The sequence below is a fragment of the Eptatretus burgeri genome, chromosome 5 (genome assembly GCF_056783735.1).
Source record: "Eptatretus burgeri isolate ZD-2024b chromosome 5, Ebu_testis_v1, whole genome shotgun sequence".
In the NCBI taxonomy this organism is placed as follows: domain Eukaryota; kingdom Metazoa; phylum Chordata; class Myxini; order Myxiniformes; family Myxinidae; genus Eptatretus; species Eptatretus burgeri.
In genome coordinates, this window is record NC_140965.1 from 86,137,812 (window position 1) to 86,150,919 (window position 13,108).

The window sequence follows — 13,108 nt, forward strand, 5'->3', positions numbered from 1 at the left end:
AACCCAAAATCACTTCAGGAGCAAATTATTTGTTTGAAAGGTTACAAAATAAGTGTAAGAGGTTTCACCTGTTTGTAATCAGTGGTTTAACTTAAAAGTTAAGCTCCATCACTTATTGAAGGAGTTTTAAGATGCAACTCACTTGGTCAACCAACAAGGCAAACATGAAGACCAAGAAGCTTTCCAAAGAAGTCAGACATAAAGTGGTGGAGAAGCACCATTCAGGAGAGGGTTATAAGATTTCAAAGTCACTCATTATCCTTTTGTGTACGGTGAAATCCATCACAGTGAAATCCTTTTGTGTACGGTGAAGTGGAAGACTTAACATATCACCCACGTTTTACACAGATCAGGTCGCCTGCAAGACTATGTCCGAGATGGGGGTCAGAGTTCATCAATCAACAATATTCCATTCCCTTCACAAAGCTGGCCTCTATGGACAGGAGGAGGAGGAGATTGGGACCATACTCTGTGCAGAGCGTTGGTGCTGCTTACAACTCATATATGGACAGCTTGCAAGAAAGTAGCAATTACTGAAAAAGACTCATCTGAAAGCTCATATGGAGTTTGTGAAAAAGCATCTTAATGATACTGCAGGCATGTGGAGAAATGTTTTGTGGTCAGATGAGAATTTTTTTTTTAAACTTTCGGTATAAATTGAAAGCGTTACATTTGGTGCAAGCCGAACGTTGCACATCACTCGGTCAACACCATCCCTACGATCAAACATGGTAGTGGTAGCATCATCTTATGGGGATGCTTTTCATCAGCATGGACTGGCAAGCTTGGCAGGATAGAAGGGACAATGGATGGTGCAAAGTCAAAGAGAATCCTTGATGAAAAACCATGAATCTGAAACTCAGCATGATATTCACATTTCAGCAGGACGATGATCAGAAGCACACAGCTAAAGCCACACAGGAGTGTGACTAAGAAGAAAATAAATGTTCTTGAGTGGCCCAGTCAAAGTCCTGACTTGAACGCAACTGAACATTTATGGCGAGACTTGAAGATTGCAGCAATTTTCACATGAAGGATGGGCAAATATTTCACCATCTCACTGTGCAAATCTAGTAGAGACCTACCCAAAAAGACACGTAGCAGTCATTGCTGTAAGAGGGGCTTCCACCAAGTACTGACTGAAGGGGTTGCATACTTTTGCAACCAGTGAATTTTGACTTGTACATGTTTTTTGCAGGTATTCCTGACATGTAACCTCTTTCAACTATAACAGTATTTAGTTTTATCTCATCAGTTATGAATAAATAAATAAATAAAGTTCATTTGGAATGAGTTTCTACATAATTTGTAATTCATCTAAAAGTGGCATTATTGTGGGTGAATACTTTTGCAAGCCACTGTCTCCCTGTAATCGATCTCGTAGCCCAATACTGTACCATCTCAGTCTATGGCAGCTATATCTCGGGATCCCTGAGAGGATGAGGAGACTTGATGAACAAAACTGCATCAAATATTCTCGATGAGGCCTCACTAAATTCATATACTGTGTTAATGCTCTTGATTTATAATTTATCTCCCCAAATGCAATCTGAAACCCTGCTAGCTTAAGTTATAGCTGCTTGGCACTGCTCTGTCTATTTACTCCCAGTATCTATTACCACCTCCAGATCCTTCACCTGTGTCACACACTAAGACTGCTTCATTGCATCATGTAATCTCGATTTTCATGATTCTTACCCAACCCCAACATCTTACATTCCCTTATGCTAAACAGCATTTTCCAATCTTTTGCCCAACTTGAGTATCTAGACTTTCCTGAATCGAATCACCCCCTCTCTGCTACCTCCATTGTCTCCAGCTTTGTGTCATTCACAAATTTAGAAAGCTGACTCTTAACCGCACTAACCAAACCGTTGATGTAAATTATAAATAATAACAGTCCCCAAACTGATCCTGGGAGTACCCCACTACTTGCATCCACCCAGCCCAAAATCCTCCCATTCCCATTCACAGCCACTCTTTCCTTCCTATCACAAAGCCAGTTTCCATCTAGTTGGCTATTCCAGCAGCCATTCCACAAGCCCTCACCAAAGCCAACAACCTCATATGTGGTACCTTATCAAAAGCCTTCTGAATATCTACATCAACTACATCCAACCCTATATTACTTAAAATTAACTTTTTCAATGTTAATTTAAACTAAACTTTATAAACATTTCATATATTAAGATTTTTGAAATATTTCAGATTTTCAAAGTTTCCATGCTTGATTTTCCATTTAAAAGTTTTGCAGGGATGGATTGGCACTTCCTGGTGATTTTTGTGAGAGCAACACGAGTGTCTGATTGAAAGGCTGCAGCTGACAAATCTTAGATATCGTTTTATAATACAATTGGCTGAAACATTTTAAGATGGAGAACTTGTTTATTTGACAACACGAGTCGTCATTATGGAAGATGATTCTAACCGGTACCATATGGGATCGCCAACGATGATAATCTCGTGCTGCATCCACAGGTTCCGGGATCCCCGCGAGGATGAGGAGATGGTGCTGTTTGTGACGAAGTGCCCATGTGATGACTGCATGCTGCTGATCCGACATGCAGGCATCTCCAAGATTGTCACAGTGGAACCTCCAAAGGAACCTCACCCAGATCAAGAGCTTTCTTACGAGTCTTTTATAAAGGCCAATGATATTGCTCGATACACGGTACGTGGTGAGACATCTGAAGTATTAAATAAAATAAGATATAAAAGTATTATGACAAAGTTTCTTCAATAATCTTAATTTTCTTCAATTAAATGAATAAATTGTTTCAATGAAATCCTTTTGTAGCCCTTTTCATTCAGAAGCAAAATCCCACAGTACTTTGCAAAGAGGGTTAAGAAAAGTAAAAATGTAGAAAGAAGGGATTTAGAGATGTGAAATCCATAATTGATGAATGCGAGAGTTTTAAAAGGCAGAGAGATCTGCAATTCAGAAGTAAATCTGAAGAATGCTCAATTGTCAAAAGTCTTCATCCTAGTGCAAGGAACAACCACGAGGATATTCCTGTTGAGACCATGGTGTTCTTACAGGGGTGTATCATAAGATGAGGCACGAAAGGTATGAAGGAAATTATTTATTTTGGGTTTTAAAGGATTATCGGCAGTATTTTAAAATCAATGTGCTGGGTGCCAATCAGTGTCTTGAGTATTGGAGTGATGTGAACAAATAAATACATGAGCTTGAATTACGAGCCTGGCAGCCAGATTCTGAATGAGTTGTAAGCATTTGAGAGAAGAGGCAGGTAATCCTAACAGTGAGTTACAGTAATCCAAGCTCTTCCATCAGCCTCACATTACTGTAGAAACAAACAAACAAAAAATTAGAACTGCCACTTTATAACTGCTGGCAGTGATGACCGGGTACCAAAACATCCTGCTTTGATACAACCCAGCTTCGATTGCACACTTGACCCATGACATCCTCTTTATTCAGTTGAATTCAGAATGGGATTAAAAAAAAAAAATGCAATTCACATCAAATGGAAGACCAAATAGGTACAGTACTGCATTGGAGTCATGAGAACCCAAAAACTCCTTCCTACGAGGGATCCCCCACGTTTTGAGCGGAACCCAAAAAAGCAAAGAGTAAAGATGAAGTCATCAGGAGGAACCTGGATAGGATTTAGCTGCTACTCTTCCACCCTTTAACCTATCCAGGCACAGCCAAGTGAGCCATATTCAAAAAAAAAAATAAACAATAACCCAGATTCAAAAAATTAAGTATTTCTGGCTGCCAGACCATGTGTCCAATCAGGTTGAAATTTAAAATGTATTATATATTCCCCATGACTACGAGATCACAATTGTGAAGTTTCAGGTCAATCGATGAAGCGGTTAAAAATAAATAACTTTTTTGAGATTTTTGTTCAATCCAAAATGGTTGCCAGACCATGTGACCTATTAATTATAATTAATAGGTATTAATAATTATAATTTTATAATTAATAATTATATATAATATATACAATATATATTATATATAATAATTATAATTAATAGGTATAATTAATAGGTTCATGAATAATTATTCATGAACACCCTGGAATTCCCAAGGTTTGGGGAACATGTTTGTGAAGTTTCTCCTCAATCTGTGAAGCCGTTTCAGAGATTTTTGAAGTTATAAAAAAAAAAAAAAATATATATATATATATATGTATATATATATATATATATATATATATATATATATATATATATATATATATATATATATATATATATATATATATACATACATACACCATATGGCTGCTGAACAACTTGACTGATGACCTCATCAATTTTTTTCTGTTGACCAATTTATCCCGAGATTACCCTCAATAATTTTCATACTGATGGGATACAGACAGCATTTTACGTGTCGAACTTGCCATGTACCAAGTTTCAATTTTTTCCCTTGGTGCGGTTTTGGAGATACAGAGGTCCAAAATTTTTCCTTTTTTCCAAAGTTGGTTGCCACAACACGTGACCAATAACGTCATAATTATCATTTTAAAAATTATACATGAGTCTGCTCCTATGGTGAAAATTATATGTCAATCCGGCGAGCAGCTGCAGAAAAAATGAATTTAAAAGGCAATAAACCCAGAAAATGCTGGCGGAATCTATATATTCCGTATTCGGAATGCAGAATATTGGTACCTATTACATATGCCATGTGGATTCGTCATTTGGGTATATTAAAACGAAAAGCAGGGTGAGGTAGTGAGGCAGTGAGGCCGTGAGGCCGTCCATCAGTCCGTGAAGACTGCCGATTAATCACATCCTGTTTGAACATTAATTCCTCAAGACCCTAAAGAACTCCAAAAACCCAACAGACCCCAATGTCCAAAAAGTCCTCAAGGACCCAGATAACCCAAAGGTCCACGAGGACCCAAAACACCCAAAAGATCCCGATGACCCAAAAGACCCCGAAGACCAAAAGGCCCCCAAGACCCAGAGGATAAAACAAACCCCAAGGACCCTTTTGACCCCTTAGACCTTAACACCATTTAGACCCCTTAAATTCTTCAGACAGATTGGACAGCTTAGACCCTTTACCATTTCGACCACTTGGACGTTTTTTGGGTGGTCGCTAGACTACCGTTTTTCTCAGGTTTTCCGTCTGTCTGTATGTCTGTCTGTTTGTTTGTATGTAATGGACAGCTCTGGAGGCCAGAGGAGTCAATCGATTTTGATGAAACTTGACTGGTAGGTTAGGCAATGGGACTTTGAAAAATTCGAAAAAAAATCAGAAAAATTTTTTTTTTTCGAATATCAAAAATCGGCTTCCGCGCTTTTATACGCACTATAATCAACCTCTGTCAAAAAATTTCAGCCCAATCCGTCAAAAACTATGACAGGTACGCAATTGTATTACTATATGCTTTCACCCTCACGTTCGCATTTGGGATTCCCTAACGTAGGCTTAGGGAATCGAACACAAATGATGAATGGACAGTTGCTCGTCATGTTCCTATATGGAACAACGAATAGCAAAAATGCCATCTGATGTGTTCTCTTATCTACATATTTCAAATTTGCCTTCGTCTGGCGACCACCCATGCCGCCTACCGGCTTGTAAATAAATATATTACCAATATTGAGCCGCTGTCACACCTTGACGTTTGAGCCAGCGTATGGCAACGTATCAAAATTGATCTAAAACGCTGGCATACGCTGAACTATTGATGTTTTAAAAAAAAATTTAGGCATATAATAATGTGCTGGACGTATGCATAACGTGTTAGTAACATAAACAGAACGTTTTAATCACATATCAATAACTTGAACCAACAAATGCTGAGCGTGTTGTCGGCGTTCACAACCTATGCCCAACGATAGTCTAGCTTATGCATAGCGCACAGCAGCGCATCGCTGACGATCACGTGGTGTAGGCTATTCATAGGCTGCGGCTCGACGATTCAAATCTTAACCACACTTGACATCGAAGTGAGAAGCCACTGTCACACCTTGACGTTTTAGCCAGCGTTTGAAAAATTTGCCGAACCAAGCTGGCACACGTCGAATACGTTATGGGTAAGTTTTGTATACATTAATAGCACGCTGGCATACGTTGTAGTACGCTGGCATATGTCGTCATACGCCGAGTACGTCGAGAAATTTTCAGCATGTTGAAAATTTATCGACGTATGACACACATTCCGCATACGCTGGCATAAGTTGTAGGCACGCAACGCGATCGTTGACACACGTCGACACACGTTACTTGAAAGTTACTCATTAGTCGAAACACATCAATGTAATGGTTAGCGTCAGTGATCCAGACTCCCTGGTTTTATTTTTTTTCTTCGGTATGACGGTGATGTTGACACTTCAATTTCTAGTGCGGTTACGATTTAAATCGTTGAGCGGCAGCCTATTAATTATATTATATTATAACCGCACTAGAAATCGAAGTGTTAACATCACCGTCATACCGAAGAAGAAGAAAAAAAACAAAAAAAACAGGGAGTCTGGAACACTGACGCTAAACATTACCTCGACGTGTTTCGACTTACGAGTAACTTACAAGTAACGTGTGTCAAGGATCGCGTAACGTGCCTACAACTTATGGCCAGCGTTATGCGGAACGTGTGAGCCATACACTGGCATATGTCAGGAAATTTCAAGCATGGAAAATTTGTCGAACAGCTCGGCAAACTACGACGTTTGCCAGCATACTATGACGTATGCCAGCGTGCTCTTAACGTATACAAACTTACCCATAACGTATTCCACGTGTGCTGGCGTTTTAGCCCAATTTTGCATACGTCAGGCATATGTTGGCTAAATCGTCAAGGTGTGACAGGGCCTTTACAAATAATTTGGAGAGAAAAAAAATGTTTGTATTATGATTGGTTTAAATCATGCCAACACTGCAAATCTGCTCCTCTGCGCTTTCTCACCCTCTCTCTGTTCTTTTCACCCTCTGATTTGCTCAAGGTCATCTGCCATCTGCTTGGAAATCAGCAAACATTATTGCCCTGCAAAAAAAAGTGCAAAAACAAATCTCTGCAACTGCAGACCAATCAGCCTTCTCCCAATCATCAGCAAGGTTATGGAATCAATAATCGCTTTAGATATTAAATCCTTCCTCTTTTCCAATGGCCTGATTTCTGATCATCAATTTGGTTTCAGTCCAGGTCACTCTCCCCTGGATATGCTGCTTCTGCTCTCCTAATGATGGATGGAGGTCCTCACTGCCAGACATGAAATCAGAGCCAAATCCCAAGACATATTGTGTGCTTTTGACATGGTCTGGCACCCTGCCCTGCTCACCAAACTCTCTTCCTATGGAATCCAAGGCCATCTCCACTCATGGCTCGCAGACTTCCCCTCCTGTCGCAGTCAACGTGTGGCCCTAAATGGAGTTCTTTCATCTCTCTTCCTGTCCAGGCTGGAGTTCTTCAAGGCAGCGTTCTGGGCCCTGTTCTTTTTCTGGTTTTCATCAATGATCTCTCCGACTCTCTGGAAAATCCTCTTTATCTCTTTGCTGATGACTCCACCCTCTGCCGTACCATCTATCATCCCTCAGACCACAAGCAGCAGCTTCTTCACTCACTGCAGATATGGGTAAAATCACAAACTGGTCCAACACGTGGAACATGTCTTTTAATCCGGACAAATCTCACACTCTTGCTATGTCTCTCTGAAAGGACCGTTTGGCAACCCCCCCCCCCCCATCCACTTTCTCAGCAATCCTCTGGAAGAAGTCCTTTCTTTCAAGCTTCTGGGTCTCATTATCTGCCATGATCTTTCCTGGGAAAGCCACGTTTTAAACCTAGCCTCCAAAGCCAGTCGCTGACTGGGAATCCTCCGTCGTGCAAAGTCCTTCCTCGGGCCACCTGAGCTCCTGATCACATACAAAGCTTTTTTCTGCAGCCTGATGGAGTACTGCTCTCCCCTCTGGGCTAAGATGCTCCTGCCTCCCACCTTTCTCGGCTTCACGCTGTGGAAACCAAGGCATTTCGGATCATTGGTATCTCCCGCTATGAGGCTGAGTCTTTGGGCCTCTCACTCTCTCATTGCAGTCAGGTCGGTGGTCTTTCTGTCATCTACCGTCTCCTCTCCGGTCTCACCCCCCCCCCACACTGCGATTTGTCCCCACCACATTTCCACATGGCGCTCATGGTCCGCCAACAACCCCCTTCTGGTAAAACTACCAAAATAATGACTCACTGCTCACCTTCACTCTTTCATTCTTCTTTTTTCCCACCTTTGGAATAAACTCCCACACTCTATTCAATCCCATTATTCCCTCCAGGCCTTCAAAACATCTGTTCACCACCACCTATCGTCCCCCATCCAATTCCTCGATCTTTTCTACCCCCGTTAATCCACCCCAAACCCACCTCCTTCAAATTCCGTGCTTTCCTTCCTGAAAGTCCCTGTAATGTCCATCTGGTATTCTCCATGTTCCCCGTCCCATCCCTCTGCCTTCCACAGATCTCCGAATGTCTCTGTTCCCCACTGTTTTGTCCTTCCCACTCCTGCCCCTCTTGTCTAATGCCCTCCTTGCTGTGCGTTGTGTTAGCTCTCATACGAGCTTCGACAAGGTATACAAAAAAAATAATCTGTAACGTCAATCTCTGCAACGACGTGTGGGAGAGGCGAGTGTAACGAGCCGATCCATGCTAGTAACAACAATAATAATAATAATAATAATGATATAGAAAGCAGAAGAAACAGAAGGACTACAATTGGTTATCCAGCTTGAAAGGCTTGGAACCCTAAATATGATGAAAGGAAAAGGTTTCCTTGTGTGAAGGATTTCTATTTTTTATTTTTTTTGTTTGTATGCAAAGTTTCGGCTCATGGAGTAGCTAGAACAGTATGGATCAGGACATAACAGAACAAAAGGAACAGTAGAAAGAGGGGGGAGGGGAGCAACAGCAGGGTTGAGGGACAAAACAGAGGCATGATTTAGGGATGTGGGGAAAATGGGGGGGGGGAGGGAGACACAGAGTGACAGAATGGACAAGATGGATGCAGAAGCAAACTCTCAGGAATTAAAAACTGGAAACTTGGAAAGAGGTCAGCTTGGTAGAGGAGGGGTTAATGGGGGTAGAAAAGATCATAGTTTGGGATGCGGGTTTGGATGGTTCACCACCATCTCAGATGGTGGTGAACTGTCAGACCTGGAGGGAAGAATGAGATTAAAGAGAATGTGGGAGTTCATTCCACACAAGGGGAGAAAAAAGTAACAAATGAGGCGGTGAGGAGTCATCCTGGGAGTTTCACCAGAAGGGGGTTGATGGTGGACCACGCATGCCCTGCAGAAACCTCGAGGGGGGGGGCACAAAGCAACCTTGAGGGAACTTTCTGGGTGCAAGCTTGAAAGGAGGTGGTAGAAGGCAGATACCACCAACCAGTCTGCGATGTGAAAGTGAAGAGTTCATGGACTCAGCTTCATCGTTGGAGACTTGTGAAAAATACCGTTCCTATGGGATACAATCAAATGCAGTTAGTGTACAATGATAGTATGGTAGAACAGTTTGTGAGAAGGGGATGTTAATAAAATGCACACAAACAGCACACCTGCCCCACCCTTGAGGATAGTCTTATCCAAGTCAATAAAATAACCATTGCAGTAATCGATTATAATGTACAATGTAATGTACCATGTTTGAGAATGCGACAAGTAATTGCACATTTTTGTTAAACCTTGTTTCTAGAAATCTTCAGATTACACTCAGAATAGGAAAAACAAGCTCAAATGAGCTGAGATCCTCATCCTCTTAATGATGACGTCATAAAAACGAATATGACGTCATTGTTATGTATCAGATTTGCGATAAATTATCTGTGCTAATGCCCGGCTTGATTCCCGCAAATAAAATTAAAACAGCTTGCCTAGTTTCGGAGATAATGGTATAGGCGATTTCCATTAGCGGCGATATTATGACATCAACTTTTTTTCTAGGAAGAATTTCCAAATTCGGAGATGGTTACAGCCTGCGCGTGGGCTTTCTGCATATACATGGCAAGTTTCACGAAGATCCGATAAAAACTCTGGGTTGTGAAACAAAAAGTCAAAAAATAGGAATGACGTCATAAAAATTGATATGACGTCATAGTGATGTATCATATGTGCGGTAATTCATCTCTGCCAATGCCCTGTTCGATTACAGTAAACGGAATTCAAAAAGCTTGCCGAGTTTCGGAGATCATTTTTAGGCGATTTCCATTAGCGGAGATATTTTGACGTCATAACTTTTTTTCGAGGAGGAATTTTAACAATCAGAGATGGTTACTGTCTGCGCAGGGTATTTTTTTACATATATATGCCAAGTTTCAGGAAGTTTCGATGAAAACTGTAGGCTGTGAAACAAAAAAGTCCACAAGAAGAAGATGAACAACAACGTGAGTAAGACTTAGAGATCCTCCACGAGGATCTAAGAATTTGTTTTGAAGAAAGCTCGGTGAAGTTCGTTTTTTTTTTTGTAATATTAGATATCACAAAGTGTTTCAGTGGTAGAGGTTGTGTGATGTGAGCTTTGTGCAGTTTATCTATTGGGTGCAATGTCTGACAATACGTACTCACACAAATTCCGTTTTCCCCCAACAGTGGAAGCATTTTGCCAAGAACTAGAAGATGATAAAGTTCAAGAGTAATGCCGAGATCCTTCTTGACTGCATCGAGTACATCTGCAATGGGCTGCACGGTGGACTTGCGCAAAGTGTTTATAAACTCATGGGATGTTTACCTTGCATTTGCAAGACGGATTTGTTTTACAATCACAATTTGCCATTGACGTATAATCATCCGTGAAGACCTGAAGTTCAATGTCATCCGAAAATGGACACACGTTGACCAAATATTGTGTCTTGCAGCCTTCTAGCAGCGATTCTTGCTGGAAATGACTCTCACGCTTGATTTCCAGATTATAGTGTGTGTCCGTTCATCAGCACAGCCTTCGTACACCGATGTCCTCTCCGAGTTCCTTCCCAGTTTCCACAAATCGATGACCTTTAACTGCAATGGTAGGACGGGTAACCCCGTTAAGTCATTTTTTGAAAGATAATGCATCGACCAAAATATCCAGAGAGCATTGAGCGATTTCTATGTCAGTTGCACCAAATTGAATAAATCAATGCAATAAACAGCACCTCGCTTTGTGTGCACGATTTGCTTCCACTATTCGTTAAAGATCACAAGGTGCCCTTTTTGAGATGAGCACGGTAGTTATCGCTGGCATCCTGAACAAATTATAAATTCTTAGTCTAACCAACATGGGGCACTGCATCAGGGCATGGCTGCGCTCCCAGCAATGATGCAAGCTCACAGTCGCGCGTTGTATGCCGTCAAAACAGAATCGACCATATGCTTGGTGGGACAAGAAAAACGACCTTTTGCTGTGACGTTTTTAACAAATGCTGCATTGTATGGAGGAGACTACGTGGATGGCTTCGTTAGAATCATGTATCGATCATTCGTGCTTTAAATTGACATTTTCCTGATGCCAACATTTTCTCTTACCGTTTGTGATTTGGCCTGTTTGGCATTTCCCTTCCATAAGCACTTTGGATCTTAATCTTGCGATTCCAGGTTCAAATTCCATATGCCATGTGGATTTGTCATTTGGGTACAAATGATCTTGTCAATTCATGTGATAACACCCCGATGACTTTGTCTTGTAATCGATGCACGCACGGGCTCTGAGCTCCGTCACCAGCATAAGACGCAAAGGAAAGGAAAATGTATGATGAGTGTTGGAGGGGTTAATTATCTTTTCATTATTCCTTTTTTGTGCACGGACCATGTCGTCTTGTTTTGGTTTCATTTCTCTTGATGTATGGTTTGCAAATGTCAGGAGTAACATCCTGTTGTGTGTGCGAATTGACTAAGCAGATGCTCGTTACTGTCAGCCAGAGTTTTTAATAGGTTATTATGTGAATTAATCATTTTTAATGGAAATTACCCTCAGAAAGATATTATATGCGTTCAAAATTTAAACATACGACATCATGCATGTTTTTCCACCAATGATGGACAAGAACTGGGTACCTCCTCGGAAAGAAATATATTGGCACTTCATTGAAATTAAAATTGCATTCACAGCTATATGTGGTGTTTTTTTTCTTACTTTATTTCAGTGGATGTGAAGTGAAGACTTCAATCAGGATCACATCTGGTGACTTACAGCTTTTGGAATCTGACTTTTGCTTTGCTTTGAATGTGATCATGTGATCATGACAATTATTGCAATCATCATCACCATGATGCTTCAGAGCAGTGAGCTGGAATGCTTTTGCTCTTATTGAGGTTAATATTTTTCTCCCTCCCTCAAATTCTGGTTCTCCTATTGCTTGAAAATGCAACTCTGATAAACTAGACGCTTTACAAGGTTGCGACAAATTAATCAGGTGGAGACACAGGAAGCTTTGACAATACCTACACCAATAGCCCCAATGCTTCTTGGTCCCTGTCTACTCTTTCTGCTGCCGCCACCTTTCCATGGAGACCATTCCATGCAATGACTGCTCTCCGAGTTAAAGAAGCCCTACCTAACTACCTCAACCAGCCTCGGTGGTGTTACGGTGAGAGTATCTGCTCTAAGTCTGGGAGGTCGGTGGTTCGACCCTCGGACGAGTCATACCAAATACTTTTAAAATGGTACACGCTGCTTCCTTGCTTGAGGCTTAGCAAAAAGGATAGAACACAGGCAAACAACCACAGGTTGGTGGTGATAGTGCAGGCTTTGATGGGTGCAAAGACCTATTGCATCAACGTTCCTTGTCAGGGAACTCGTTAACTACCATCCTAACTTTCCCTTTCTTTACTCTCAGGCCGTGGTCCAGTCACTGTCCATTCTTCTGGAAAACTCTGCACTTATTTTGTCTATACCTTTCATTATCCTCAACATCTCAATCAAATCGCCTCCTTTCTCATATATAAAGTCCCCTCTCCTTCAGCCACTCGTCATAGCTTAGTCCAGCTAGTTGTTCAGCCGCCCTGTCTGTAATCAATCTAGTAGCTCAACGCTGAACCCTCTGTGGCAGCTTTACCCTTCTTCAGATGTGATCAACAAACATAATATTATAGATAAGGCCTCACGAAGCTCGTGTAGTGTTATTACTACCTTTTTGTTTAATATAATTTATCCCCTACAAATAA

At 41.2% G+C, this 13,108-nt stretch overlaps 1 protein-coding gene across 3 annotated transcripts in view; it reads left to right on the forward strand.

Moving 5' to 3' along the window:
* CDADC1 (cytidine and dCMP deaminase domain containing 1) overlaps positions 1 to 12,055 on the forward strand; it is a 57,165-nt gene extending 45,110 nt beyond the window's left edge. For all 3 annotated transcript variants that reach the window (XM_085882785.1, XM_085882784.1, XM_085882786.1), the window contains 2 exons: positions 2,479 to 2,671; positions 10,559 to 12,055. In XM_085882785.1, the coding sequence (XP_085738911.1) occupies positions 2,479 to 2,671; positions 10,559 to 10,582 (217 nt within the window). In that variant the 3' untranslated portion in view covers positions 10,583 to 12,055. The remainder of the gene's footprint in view (positions 1 to 2,478; positions 2,672 to 10,558) is intronic.
* The last annotated feature ends 1,053 nt before the right edge of the window (positions 12,056 to 13,108 follow it).